Source organism: Lampetra fluviatilis, chromosome 20 (genome assembly GCF_964198595.1).
Source record: "Lampetra fluviatilis chromosome 20, kcLamFluv1.1, whole genome shotgun sequence".
In the NCBI taxonomy this organism is placed as follows: Eukaryota; Metazoa; Chordata; class Hyperoartia; order Petromyzontiformes; family Petromyzontidae; genus Lampetra; species Lampetra fluviatilis.
Window position 1 is genome coordinate 4,073,868 of NC_136294.1, and position 13,321 is coordinate 4,087,188.

Here is a 13,321-nt window from a genome sequence, read left to right on the forward strand (position 1 = left end):
CCCACCCCCCCTGGTGTCTCCTCTATCGGAACCCTCCTCCCCCAAGGCGCGCCCGCCGCTTCTGTGCATTCTCTTTAGCGGAGGGGTCACGACAGGCGCACTCCTTCTTGCGGTCACAATTGTCTGGAAAGGTGATCACCTGCACGGATACAAAAAGGCACACCACACGCACGCACGTACAATTGATTAACTCTTTGAGTGTAAGCCAGGCATATGCGCGTGCACTCGAAGGCAAAGATCCTCCGTGTAGCCAACAGTGGCGTTAGTGAGCACAGGGCAGGCATGGCACGGCCACATGGCCAACTCGTGTGTGGCCAGCATCGCGTCCAGCCGCCTTTGTCTCCCCAGGCTTGTAAGTGCAGTGCGCTAATCACTGCCACCGTCTCTCCCCACGGGTGTGTGCGTGCGCGCTATTGTGTGTACAAAGCAAGGATCCCGCAAATAGCCAACACAGAATCGCACTCACACCCACAGTTTGGGCACTTGGGGACAATCGGCCTTATAGATACCCCACGAGTATAATAAGGAGACATCATAGGGCACAATCACGTTTAACTTCAGCGCCTCAACCTCAATACACGTGATACATATTTTAACACTCCGCTGCAGGATACGGAGAACACCGCCTTCACACGATTCAATCGCCTGTTGGCAATCGAAGAAGATGGTCACGAGAAATGAACGGGGTGTCTAGAAACGGATCACCCTGTAAGTTTAGGATCTCGGCGACCTGCGCTCAAACGTATCGCCGGCGAGGACAGGTGTCTGAGCCTACCCCCACTCGCTTGAGGCTAAACGAAAGGTCAACGCGCCTGAAATCGAGTACCCGCTGCATTGCGTGACCCCCAGCACAAAAGGTGGGCGGTATGGGACATGGGCTTCTGCGGCCATCTTGGAACACTCTTCCTTTCGATATTAGGGAGCCACCGGGAGCAATGAACTTTTAAATCGTCAAAACTCAGTTCTTAAAAATGCTTTTTATGTTTAGTTTGTTGTCCTTCTGCCGCACACATGAATAGGACGGTCGGCTGGGTAGGGCGCAAAAGCAGTTTAACGTACGTACATACGTGCGAACTACGCTAACCTTAAATTTCGATTTAAAGCTTTCGTGACTGCAGGGATTCATCTTCTTGGTTCTTTCGGTAAAGTCACGTAGAAGGGTAATAATAAAATAATAAAAATAAAACATCATAAAATACAATTCTCACGACGTTTCGGCCACAACGCAAGCAGCCGTCCTCAGGTGAAGAACAGGTCTGTCGGAAAGACAGCGTCTGAATGACAGCCCTGTTCTTCACCTGAGGACGGCTGCTTGCGTTGTGGCCGAAACGTCGTGAGAATTGCATTTTATTATGTTTTATTTTTATATTTGTATTATTTCCCTTCTACGTGACTTTACGCTAACCTTAACCGGTGTTTGTCCAAGGCACTTGCCTCGACCGTTTGCAACCATCGCATGGACGGGGGATATTTGTCTATTTGCTGCATGTGCACGCCAATTTTTACAGGTTTCTAACTGCAAGGGCGGAGGTGGGGAGGGGGTTATCCGCGACATTTACTCCGCTAATCCGTGAAGAAACTGTGGAAAGTAATAGGAAGCAACAGGGAGAAACCGCAGACGATTGTGGGTAATAGGAAGAATATTGCCGCAGATAACTGGCATTTTTCCCGGGACCCTACAACTTCCCACGGATAAAAGGAGCTGTGGGGGTACCAGGGACACGGATAAGAGGAGTTCTCCTACATGAACCTACAGGCAACAACAATACAATTTCAGGAAATTCCACCGCAGCCCTGTGGCTGCTTTTGGCAAGGAACCCAACAAGAACACCGTCGTTGCGCGCGTCACCACGTGGAATTCTTGTGAACTTTTCTATCTTCCCCTGTGTATGTAAATCTAGAGGGGTGCTGCTGTGGTGTAATGGTTATTAGCACACGGGACTTGCAATCCAGGGGTTGCTGATCCGATCCCTTCCACCCCCCACCACCACCAGGCCCCCTTGCTGCAGTTGAAACAATGAGGAAAAATCTTGACTTAAAGCTTTCATGACTGCAGGAAATCATATTCTTTGGGTCTTTCGGTAAAGTCACGTAGATAGGTTCAAAGACAGGTTCGTGACTTTACCGAAAGACCCAAAGAAAATGAGGCTGAGTTTCTGAAATCTCCCCCAAGCAGTACAAATGGCTGGAGCACCACGGTCAGTCGATCGGCAGTTTGCCCACTGACGAGATCTCGCGCAATGCGGGGGGGGGGGGGGGGGCTTCCTCGACCAGTGGGCAGACCATGAGGTGTTCCAATGGTCCGCCTCTCCCATCTCTTCCAAGATGTCTGGCAGGCATGGAAGACGAGGCAAAAATACCCTCAGAGAAAGAAGCCCTGCGGAGCTCCGTCGAGCAGGGCTGCGACATCGCGTTTACCAGCGGTAAATCTGCACTCGCCCAAAATTCGAAATTCCGGCACCGCTTTCTGTAAGTGATGAGAAACCCATGGCAAGAGGAAAATGTGCGCAGGCTCGAAACGAATTGATGTAACAGTGCACGAAGGTGCTCTCACAAAGGCACTGCTTGTGAGCAACACCCATGTGTGTTGTTAAATGGTATTTGTCCAAGCAAATTTTGTTGTGCGACTTGAGCGATTGTCGTTTTGTCATCTTTCCCACAGAGCCTCCTCCTGTCTCAAAGCATTCCGAGTGAGGTGGTGTACATTTTGTTATATCAACATCTGAATTTTTTACCCAACCTTGCCAAGTCCATAGACATAATAGAGCACGGTTAACGAGCAAATAAAGATAAAAAAAAGAGTCAGGAGTGTTTGAGCCTTTGTGCGCGGCTTTCGCATGAGATATTTTCACTTGGCCACAGGACAAGTTTACGAAACGGATGTGCATCACACACCGCTGTTGACGAAGGTCACCGGACATTAGCGTTTGAATGATACAGTCAGAATTAGTTGCGCCGAACCCATAACCGCAGTGCTCAAGATAACACCGCTCTTAACCGTAACCCCTTGGTAAGTTTCATACAGAGTTCATAACATTTCTATACTCTTCAGAAAGAAAGGATAATGTTGCTAATTTTGTTCCCATTGAAGTAACATCTGCTTTCGTGAAAGGCACTGGAGGCTGCGGACTATGGACTTCATTTTGGTACCAGATGTGGCCAGTCTATTTTAAGAAGCAAACCCCTCCAATATTTACCAAAAGGTACGAAAGCTGCTCTTAAGTAGACGAGCCATAAAGGCTAATTTTGAGCACATGTCAGACGATGTGGCACGTCACAGAGACACATACCAAAAGGAAAAACTGGTCCAGGAAAAAAAATGACAGTTGAGGATAGATTCCCACCGAAGAACGCTCCAGTTCATACGCTCTTCAGTATTGTGAAATACATTGCTCGCGTTTAGAATAACAATTTATTTTGGCATTCTTGTGTTTGAAAACTCAAAATTCCATTTTTGACTGACAAAAGACCATGCGGTTTTTTCATTTTGGCTGATTTTTCCATCTGCTCAAAACGGGTTTTAAAAATGTTTAAAATTGAATTACGGGCAGACGGGTTGTGCAAACAAAACTTCAAAAAAGAAGAATTCTATCGTTTTAAATAAATGCACACTTTTTTGCCGTGATTCGTTATTGATTGCACAAACCCTCGTGTACCTCCCAAGAGAAACCACGCATTTCTATTTCTCTTGCCAGTGAGGTACGACAAATCCCCACAAGATGAAACAAATGCCATTACAATAAATCACCGTGAGCTTTGGCACGCGAGAGGCAGTCCCGACAGTTTAGGGACCTGTCCTCTTTTATCTTCAAACATTTAAAGAACACCTTTACGCAACGTGTCCATCGGTCCCGCCTGTAAACAGCCACCGCAAAGGGCTGTTGTGCAAAGGCAAATCACCAGGCAGTGCTGCGGCGGGGTCCTCCTTGCGCTGTTTTACGGCAGGTGCGGAAAGAGTCTCATATGAAGGGTTAATCATCAGACATATTCCAAATTTGGTTGGGGAAATAAAAAAGGGGGCAAAATTCTTCAAGCATTACAGTGTCCGGTGGCACACACTGCAGGCATACATTAAGCATCAAAACATATGCTGGCTTCAGCACGGACAAGGGGGCAGCCGAAAGGAATGAAGGTAGGGGAAAGCGAGGTGGGGGCGGGCGGGGGGGAGAGTAAAAGAAAGAAACAGAGAGAAGATGTGGAAAAATTTAAAGCAGAGAAGGCAAAAGCGACCAAAGTCAATTTATAGAAATTAATGTGGTGATAGGGGGCATGTGCACAGAAGTGAAAAAAGCATTGCCTTTACATTTTGTTCTGCTCAGGTTGCCGCTGAATTAACAAAAACTTGGAATTGACTATAGAAAGATCCCCCAGTGTAGCCTTAACAGACTGTAGGGGGCAAGTGCTGTTAGCGAGCACCTATGAAGGCCGGCACGGCACACGATAGGGTGGGTGGCCAGCAGCACGCCCGGCCGCCTTTGTCTCCCCAGTGGCGATGTTTACACACCACACCAGATACTCATTTGAGGCTGAGTCGACATAGGGGAGGCCCAAGACCGGTACTGATAGTCGTCACTGGTGTTGGCCGTGAGCGGGAATCGAACTCGGGCCGCCAGATTCGTAGCGCAGCGCATTAACCGCTACACACACACACTTGTCGACTGGACGGGGAAGCCAAAAAACGAAATGGACCCCCGAAGGTTTAGACTGAAAGCAAAGACTGCAGCATACGAGGCTAAACACGCGCAAAAAAAATATAAAGAAACAAACATTTAACGAATACGACGGGAATTCCCAATAAACTGCGGGGTGGGTGCCGGGGGGTGGTGAGTCGTGGGGAAGCGGTGTTCATTTGACATTTAGAAACACGCATTTAGATTACTTCGATTAGTGTCGGTCTGCTTTTCCACGTGATACGCCGCCATCGTTGAGCTATCATTTGTGGCCAGGTTGCTTCCATAAAAGAAGCTAAACAGCCCAGCGGACCTTACCTGGTAATGTGAAGAAAAAAAGTTTAGTTTTTGTTTTCGAGATTCGCTTATCTCTCCTGTACTCTGCACTCCTACAGCGTGTTCACACACTCTTTGTTGTCGCAAATTTCTGACCCCCCCACCCCCTCCCTCCCTCCCTCCCTCTCCCTGAATGGACATCTGCGTGGAAAGAGCCCTCGTTTCTCTTCTTCGGATTTCCTCCGGCATGAATAAAGATCGTGATTCTGTTGAGAGATGCGACGCAAGGAAGAGAATGGGAGAAGTGTGCGCGAATAGAAGCGAGCTCAACATTTCCTCCTCCCCCCCCCCCTGCTGGGTGCCCCAGTGTAAACGCGAGGTATTTTTTACTACCATCAGCCCCTGCCTGCGCTCCTTTTCCTGACCCGAAACGGCGGTAAAAATTGTAACGCGTTTCATCTGCTGCACGCAACGAGCGGGGCACGCATGCACACGGGCAGGCGAGCGTGCAAGCGATGGGGAACTGGGGGGGACGGTGGCGGCTGGAGGGGGGGGGGTGCAGAAGAGGAGAAAGTTGGGGCCCTGCAGAAAGAGTGAAGCAAGGCACTGCATTGGAATGTTTGTTACATTGTGTTGTTGACTGATTACAAACCAGGCCACACATCGGCAGTATCAGGCTCTCTGTGCGATCTCCGCCCCCCACCCCCCTTCATCCTCCTCCTCCACGCCACCGTACCCAAAAAAATTATTTAAATTGCACAACTTTACTTGCATAAAGCGGAGTCTAAAGTACTGCAAACACCGGCTTTACTGCCAAAATGTTTTTACTATAGAATTTTGCATCCTATGCATGTGTGTTCAGTTTGCTTACCATATGTGTAAAGGTATTCAGTTTCACAATACGTTTTGCGAGTAAATCCAACCGCCGTTGAAGCTGTGTGCGCTCTTCTGTTTCTGGATATCAAGGGAAATGATGAAACCTTATCGAGACATCGAAATCTTCTTGATCTACGTCAATTTATTTATTTTTTTGCAGCCTCGCATTCGAAGATCACTTTCGGGAAAGAGTATTTTTTCTTTCCCTAAACAACGAATGGTCTGCGAACACATTCCCAGCAAATTCTTCTCATACCACTTTTTCTCCGACTCTGCTTGCGTGTAAACAAAAAAAAACTCAAATATTTTTCTGACATGCAACCATCGTTTTAATATATATTGCATTACACTGCATATGTGAGAAATATTAAAGCGGTCGTGTTCAGACTTTACCTTATTTGGCAAAAGGCTGACATTACAAAGGTTATAAGTTCATTTTGTATGTTGTGTGTGCGGCGGAAGCCAAAGTGTAATTAAGCCTGGGTTTTTTGGGCCGAAACCAACGAAATAATTTATTTCAGCGAGTGGCGAAGGCTTTGCGCAGGTGTTGTGCATGTGTGTTGCTCTGTGTCCTGTGGCACTGTGGCAGGGTGAAAAGAAAGAACCCTTCGAGTTTGGGGGCAGAGAGGAAGACGAGAGGGAGGGGGGGGTGCAGAAGAAAAATAATGACTGACGAAAACATCAGTTCCTTTTTGCCTGCAGACACATCTAGCACTTGATAAAAAAAAATGTAAGTGAAGAAACATCTTAACACTGTTTTGCAATAAAATGTACTCACACGAATTAAAACCACTTCCATGTGTTACGAGCTTGCGCTAACCTGCATGCCAGCACCACAGCGCCCACACGCGCGAACGTCACTCACCCGTCGCTCCGACCCTCCAGAGCGGTCAGTGCTAATGTCGGGATTAAGGAAAAAAAAAATGTTGCACACCCCCCCGCCCCCCCCCCCCCCGACATCTGAGCTGCGAGCGTCAGGCATCTAAACAACAAAACCACAGCTAATTCGCTCTCCGCAACCTTGCAACCTTTTCCCCAGCCTGTCCCAATTATGATCAGTTCACACACACACACAAAAAATGGGTGTTTTGCGTGGCCTCGTCGTACATATTTGTACCTTGTTTTTTTTGGGGCCTGAGGCGACGACCTGAAATTGGAGCAACCTTGGGGAACTTGTTGGGGTCTCACAGAGGTTTGCCAGACTCGCTACAACAAAGACAAAGGTCCCCCGTCTAGCCTCAACAGACTGTTGGGGCAAGTGCTGTTAGCACGGCACACGAGGGCGGTGGGTGGGTGACCAGCACCACACGCCCGGCCGTCTTTGTCTCTCTAGTGGCGATGTTCACACACCGTACCAGTTACTCATTTGAGGTAGAGTCGATCTAGTGGACGCCAAGGACCGATTGGTGTTGGCCGTGAATGGGAATCGAACTCGGGTCACCGGGTTCGCAGCGTAGCGCGCGCTAACCGCGACGCCACCGCTCCCCCAACAACACCTTGACCAGTTCACACACGCATGCGCACACTCACACTCGCCCACGCATGAACACCCGCACACACGCGCAAACACACTCGCGTGCACACATGCACGCGCACGCACAATCAGGGGCCTTTGTTTTCGTTGTTGCATTTGCACCTATTATTATTATTAAACCTTTCTCCAAACAATTCAGTCAGTTGTGCATATTTCAATTCCTGTGAATAGCAAATTAAATGGGGCAAATGTCAGATTTAGTATTTTTTTTACACATGTGCTTGCCATTGGGCTTGATGCACGTGTTTATATGTTCCCACCCGCAATGTCAGGTTTTGGCACGCCACACGGCATTCGCAAGTGTTCAGTGCAGCTTCACTCTTGCAAAAGCGATACCATTCTTGACCTTCCCCAGCAATGACATCGACATCTTCATCAGGCCAACGAAGAGCTGCATCTACAGTCGATCTGCATATGCAGCAGAGGGACAGCTGCAGCGAGGGGGGGGGGGGTCCCCTCAGGCAAAAAAAAACCTGCACTCCGAAACGTTTTGTTGAGTGATGTTAATTATTATTTTTCTATTTATTGATATAATTATTTATTTATTGTTACGTTATATAATATGCCCTCGAGTTCCAAGTGCTCTTTTGAGTTGCACTTTCGGGGCTGCTGGAAATAAAGGACAGATTAACAGTGGCTCCGGGTGGTGCAATGGTTCGTGCACTTTGTCGGTGAACCTGGAGGCCTGAGTTTGATTGCCGGCCGTGCAAAAGAGCTTCATAGCTCATCGGATTCCTCCAGTCGAAAGAAAGATTCTGATTCAGTGATAGCAAAACCAACTCTGGCATGACACATTCCTTCCCCCAATCTCCAACCTGCACGATCGAACGTGTGGTCAAACAGCCCCCAAGACTGCGACAGCTTGAGGAGGCCTTCATCCAGCAGTGGATTGGCTAAGTAGATCTATGGATAATTCGTATTTAAAAAAAAAACACTTTCCAAAGGTGTAATGTTTTCAATTCTCGCATATGCGCATGTGACGAAGTGGCTTAGTGTATGCATATATGGCTTTATAACTCCAGAGTAAAGCAACCCTCCTCACTTACATTTGTGCAGAAAAGAGGGAATATAAAAACCGAGCAGGACAAATCACTGGTCTTTCAAAAATAGGGGTCTGTGTCGTGGACCAGACGTTTACAAGCAGTCAAATGTGTCCAGAAACGTGTAATGTACTCCATAAAATAAATAAACTTTGTTTCAACAATAGAACTCATAATAGGCCATTGGCAGTGCTGCGTTCTTGGCAAGTAGCGGCGCTGCATTATTCTGATTCTTTTCATTTGTCACTTGTCATTAGGCTCTGCCGCTTGATGTATTTCTCTGCCGTGAGAACACAGACCATTTTTGGCAACAATGGGGGTTCTTATTGCCTACGTTACCTTCCAAAAAACCGTGTTCCTCTGCTGCAAGACGCTACTGCCCATCATGGTGTGCTCTTAACTCACCAAACCGTGGACATTCTATCTGCGGCACAAGGCCACTCCAAACATTTATCTTGGACCAGCCAATCCCAACAGATGAATATACATTTTACGACTTTTCCAATGAGGGCTGGAAAGATTTTTTTAAATATATATAATTCTGTCAGACGCTCGCCGCTGACACAATTAATTTCCAAATCCGTGGTAACTTTTAAGGCCTACCGAGAGCACCGAGAGCTTAGTTTTTGTATTATGAATATGTTATGCCAGTATATTTACACTTAAATAAATTGTAATCATTTTTTCCCCTCTCATATTAGCATTTTAAGAATAATAATAATGTGATCTACCAGAAGATAATTTTAAAAGGCAACTCTAATTTGCTCTGCTAAATAATTTCAAATCACATCAAACGTTCGCAATACATCACCTGGGAGTAGTAAACTAATATATATACACACAAATTTGGCGAAACCACAGGCGAGCGAACAAGGCAAACAAAACCGGCCGGAAACATTTGCCCGAGCTCTGCGGTCCTATATTGTAATGTTCGGCCAGGTCCATTCGCGAGCACCGAAGGAAGGCCCTCTTGTAACATTTCAGCGACTGGCCAGATTTAAGCCCACCTGTTGCTCAGTGATTGGGCAACACACAGCAAGGCGAATTTATACTCTTAGATTTTTCGGTAAAGTCACGTAAGTAAAAAAATGAAATTAAATTAATAAAAATAAAATAATAAAAATCACGACGTTTCGGAGGCAACACAAGTCTCCGTCATCAGGTGGGACCGTCACAGCCAGATTTGCTGTATCAAGTGAGCCTGATTTGCTGTATCAAGTGAGCCTCACTTGATACAGCAAATCTGGCTGTGACGGTCCCACCTGATGACGGAGACTTGTGTTGCCTCCGAAACGTCGTGATTTTTATTATTTTATTTTTATTAATTTTAATTTCATTTTTTTACCTACGTGACTTTACCGAAAAAACTAAGAGTATGAATCCTTGCAGTCACGAAAGCTTCAAATCTAGAATTAAGGCGTATTCATGTCTTTCCTTCCTTTGGCCACTGCGTTAAGGCGAGGGTTTGGTGACGGCTAGCGAGAGGCTGCAGGAAAGGGAGTGTGTGTATGTGTTGCAAACCCATTGCCAGGTCATTCTGGGCAGAAATGAATCAGCAAGTTGACAGGCTCTACATTTTTCACAAAGTACAGTAAGTACGCCGCCTCTCTCCTTAGTGCCTTTTTTAAAAAAGAAAAAGGAAATTCCTTCTGCTCCGTCTGAATCCGCCCGAGCCCAAACGCAGACACGCGTGCAGCCTTAATTTGTCGCTGAAAATGTGTAGTGCGTGCAATCTGTTCGTTGCCACTTCTCGCACAATGCAACAATACCGTTCGCCACGACACCATCAACCAAAATAGGCAACGTTGATGTTTCACATAAAACAAGGATTGGGAAGCATTTTCATTTTGCCCCGCCCGCTGTCGCAACGGACACCAACTCCTCGGCCCAGTGAGAACCGCTTCTGTTCAAGATTTACAAAACGGATAACTCAGCGGCAGTCGCAACGACTTGCCACTGTCCCTCTTTTCACGTGCGAATAATTAAAAGGCAAATGCACCATGCACACAGTGTGCACACGGCGGTGGCGAAGGAGCGAGTGCACCGGCATATGAAACTGGTGATGTCCACAGCTGAAACGTCAGCGACGAGCAATGTCTGAACCACCGTCCCCCCCCCCTCCACTAGCCAACGTTCACCAACATGGTGAAGTGGGGGGGGGGGGGCGGAAACACACAAACGGTTGTAAATAATTAGTTTAATACAATTACCATACACATTTTATTTACCAAGCACCTAACTGCAGTTGCATTGACTAGACTCTATCCTTAAATTTAGCTACATCACAAATTGAAATGTCAACGTATTTGCAATGATTTCCAGCTCCAAATCTACTGTGGGCCCTCCAACACACACAGACACACACCACCTCGATTATATTTATTGTTTGTTATCACATTAGTTTACCCAGGAAGAGCCTTAACGAGTCTCAATGCTTTTTTGTCGGGAGGGTATCCTAAAGTTGTAGGTCTTTCTTAGAGAAGCCGGAGGGAACCTGTGCAGCACAAGCGGGAAACATAAGTTACAAACTCCACAGAGAAAAACGTCGGGAATCGAACTCAGGGCCCTTTCTTGCCGAGTGACACAAATGTAACTGCAGTATCACCCTGTTGCCCGAATGATGGCAAGATTGTCATCGAAGCCCTCGCATCATTATTATCAGCCATGGTCAATCCACTGCTGGATGCAACCCTCCCCAAGCCACTACTCGATCGAAAACGAATTTCTTTAGAACTTTAGTTTAAGTTTGTTCCCCCCCCCCCTGCACCTCCAACTAGCACGGTCGGGTACGTATGGTGCGAAAGAAGTTCAACATACATACAAGCCCACTTATGTAATTTGTATAGCCTGAATGATGATGTCATTAACATGTGTGTATGTTCTCTAATCCATGCGTTCCTCAATCCATCGCTCAATGCCATTCCAAGGCATTCATCTTTCCAAGCTACTCTGCGCAACTATTCACTTTTTGTCACATTCTTGTGCTATTGCTAATGACCGTATTCCTGAGCCATGTGTCACAGCAGATAGTACGCACTGTTTAAAACGTTCTTCTGTCCAGCACATTCGCTCTATTCCTTAATGTGATTCTGACTCCTGTGCCTAAACTCACCCGAGCACGTAACGGAGATGGGAATGTGCTGATCATATTCCTCCTCTATGTTCCCGTTCACCGGTGCATCAGTTATAAAAAAATCTCCCCTACTAACTTCATCATCATTTATTACTTACACCGCATTTCCCCCCCACCCTCCCCACCCACTCCCCCATGCGGTACGTTGAGGTGCCGGAACAAAGGGCGGTGAGACTTGGCCCAGCAGTGGCGTGGTCGTCGCTCATTGCACAAATGTTGCGGTTGGAATCCGGCAAGCTACCCCGGTTAATACTGCGCGTGCGTTCACCATAAATGACGTGCTGATTGCATCAACGGCGGATGTTAAAACAAAAAATCCGCAATGCCGTTGAAAACGAGAAGGTCATTGTGCACCAGCATCATGGTCCAACATTTGCCAAATTTGCGCCTCATTTGCTTTTGCATAATAATAATAATCACAACTTCCAGAGCGCCGTAACATGGCAAGCCATTAGGAGGATGGTGAAAAGTATTACGATTTTAAATTTCGATTTAAAGCTTTCGTGACTGCAGGGATTCATCTTCTTGGTTCTTTGGGTAAAGTCACGACAGACCTGTTCTTCACCTGAGGACGGCTGCTTGCGTTGTGGCCGAAACGTCGTGAGAATTATTTTATTACGATTTTGTATTAAAGTGTCAACCCCAGCTTACCGATGACTCTTTGCACTGACTTCACGATTGATATTCAGACCGCAGACTAATTTCTTCTCTTCGGGCATATAATCGCAGCGAATAAATGTCCCCATCTCTGCAATTACCCACTGTTTAACTGGGAAAGGGAATACTTGTGATGAAACATCTAATTTACAAGGGTGTCCAAGGCATCAATGGATACGTTCATAGCACAAACATGTAATGGCACCTTTAACTTTTTAAACCTATAACTTTCAATTTGTTTGCAATGTGCTGCCACCCTGTTTGCATGTTGCTTCATCACGCTTGCACAGCGTTGACTGACACCTGGTCCACACATGACTACAAAACTGGCTAATGTGGAATGCGGGCTAATGCGCAGAACAATCCCAGCAACGAGGGTTTTTTTTTTTGCGACAGACGCTGCTGCTGCTCTAGCTGCGGCCGCTTTAATACACTGTACGTTTTATTGTGTATGAATTATAATAATGCCCGTGCACTTTACTGGGTCCCTTTAGGGGGTGGCGGGGGAAACAATTTCCCAAAATGTTATTTTTTTTTATTGCCAAAGCAAAAAAGAGTTTTAACTGTTGCTTGGATTCACCGTGGGCTGGCAGCAATTCAGGGCAATCAGTCCCCTTGCGTTGCGAAATCCCCGTGTGAGAAAGGCCTCTTACGTTCGCATGCACCAGTAGGTAGAACACAGAAACACAACCAGATGTTCGGATAATATGAATCCGAGCCCTATTAAAGATCACTTAATCCGTAAGTGTTTGTAATGGTCAGTTATTTCCCCCCCCCCCCGCCACAAGGAACAAGTTTTGTGCGTTGTGACGGCTTTTCCACGGTGGGGACGCGACGTTCAAAAGGAGATTAAGATGTGTGCAACGCATTTTAGAGAAAGACAACCCCTTGCTCCCCCCCCACCACCACCACTTAGCCTCATGGAGTGTTGAGCCAAGTGCAGTTAACAAGCACTTATTAAGGCTTACCAGAGCATGGGGTGGGGGGTATGAAGCAGGGGGTTGAACAACGCACCGATTCATCGATTAATAGCGATTCCTAGCATGTTGGCAGGAGAGTTGCAAAAGGGGCCGGTTGCCCCCAGGCATCGCGCGGAAGAGAACCCCGCGACAGGCCTGGCCTGTTGCTGTTGCTA

At 46.9% G+C, this 13,321-nt stretch overlaps 1 protein-coding gene across 3 annotated transcripts in view; it reads right to left on the minus strand.

Moving 5' to 3' along the window:
- Positions 1-10: 10 nt before the first annotated feature.
- Positions 11-13,321, minus strand: part of LOC144937861 (pappalysin-1-like) — a 157,659-nt gene continuing 144,348 nt past the window's right edge. For all 3 annotated transcript variants that reach the window (XM_078865385.1, XM_078865386.1, XM_078865384.1), the window contains exon 24: positions 11-139. In XM_078865385.1, the coding sequence (XP_078721511.1) occupies positions 23-139 (117 nt within the window). In that variant the 3' untranslated portion in view covers positions 11-22. The remainder of the gene's footprint in view (positions 140-13,321) is intronic.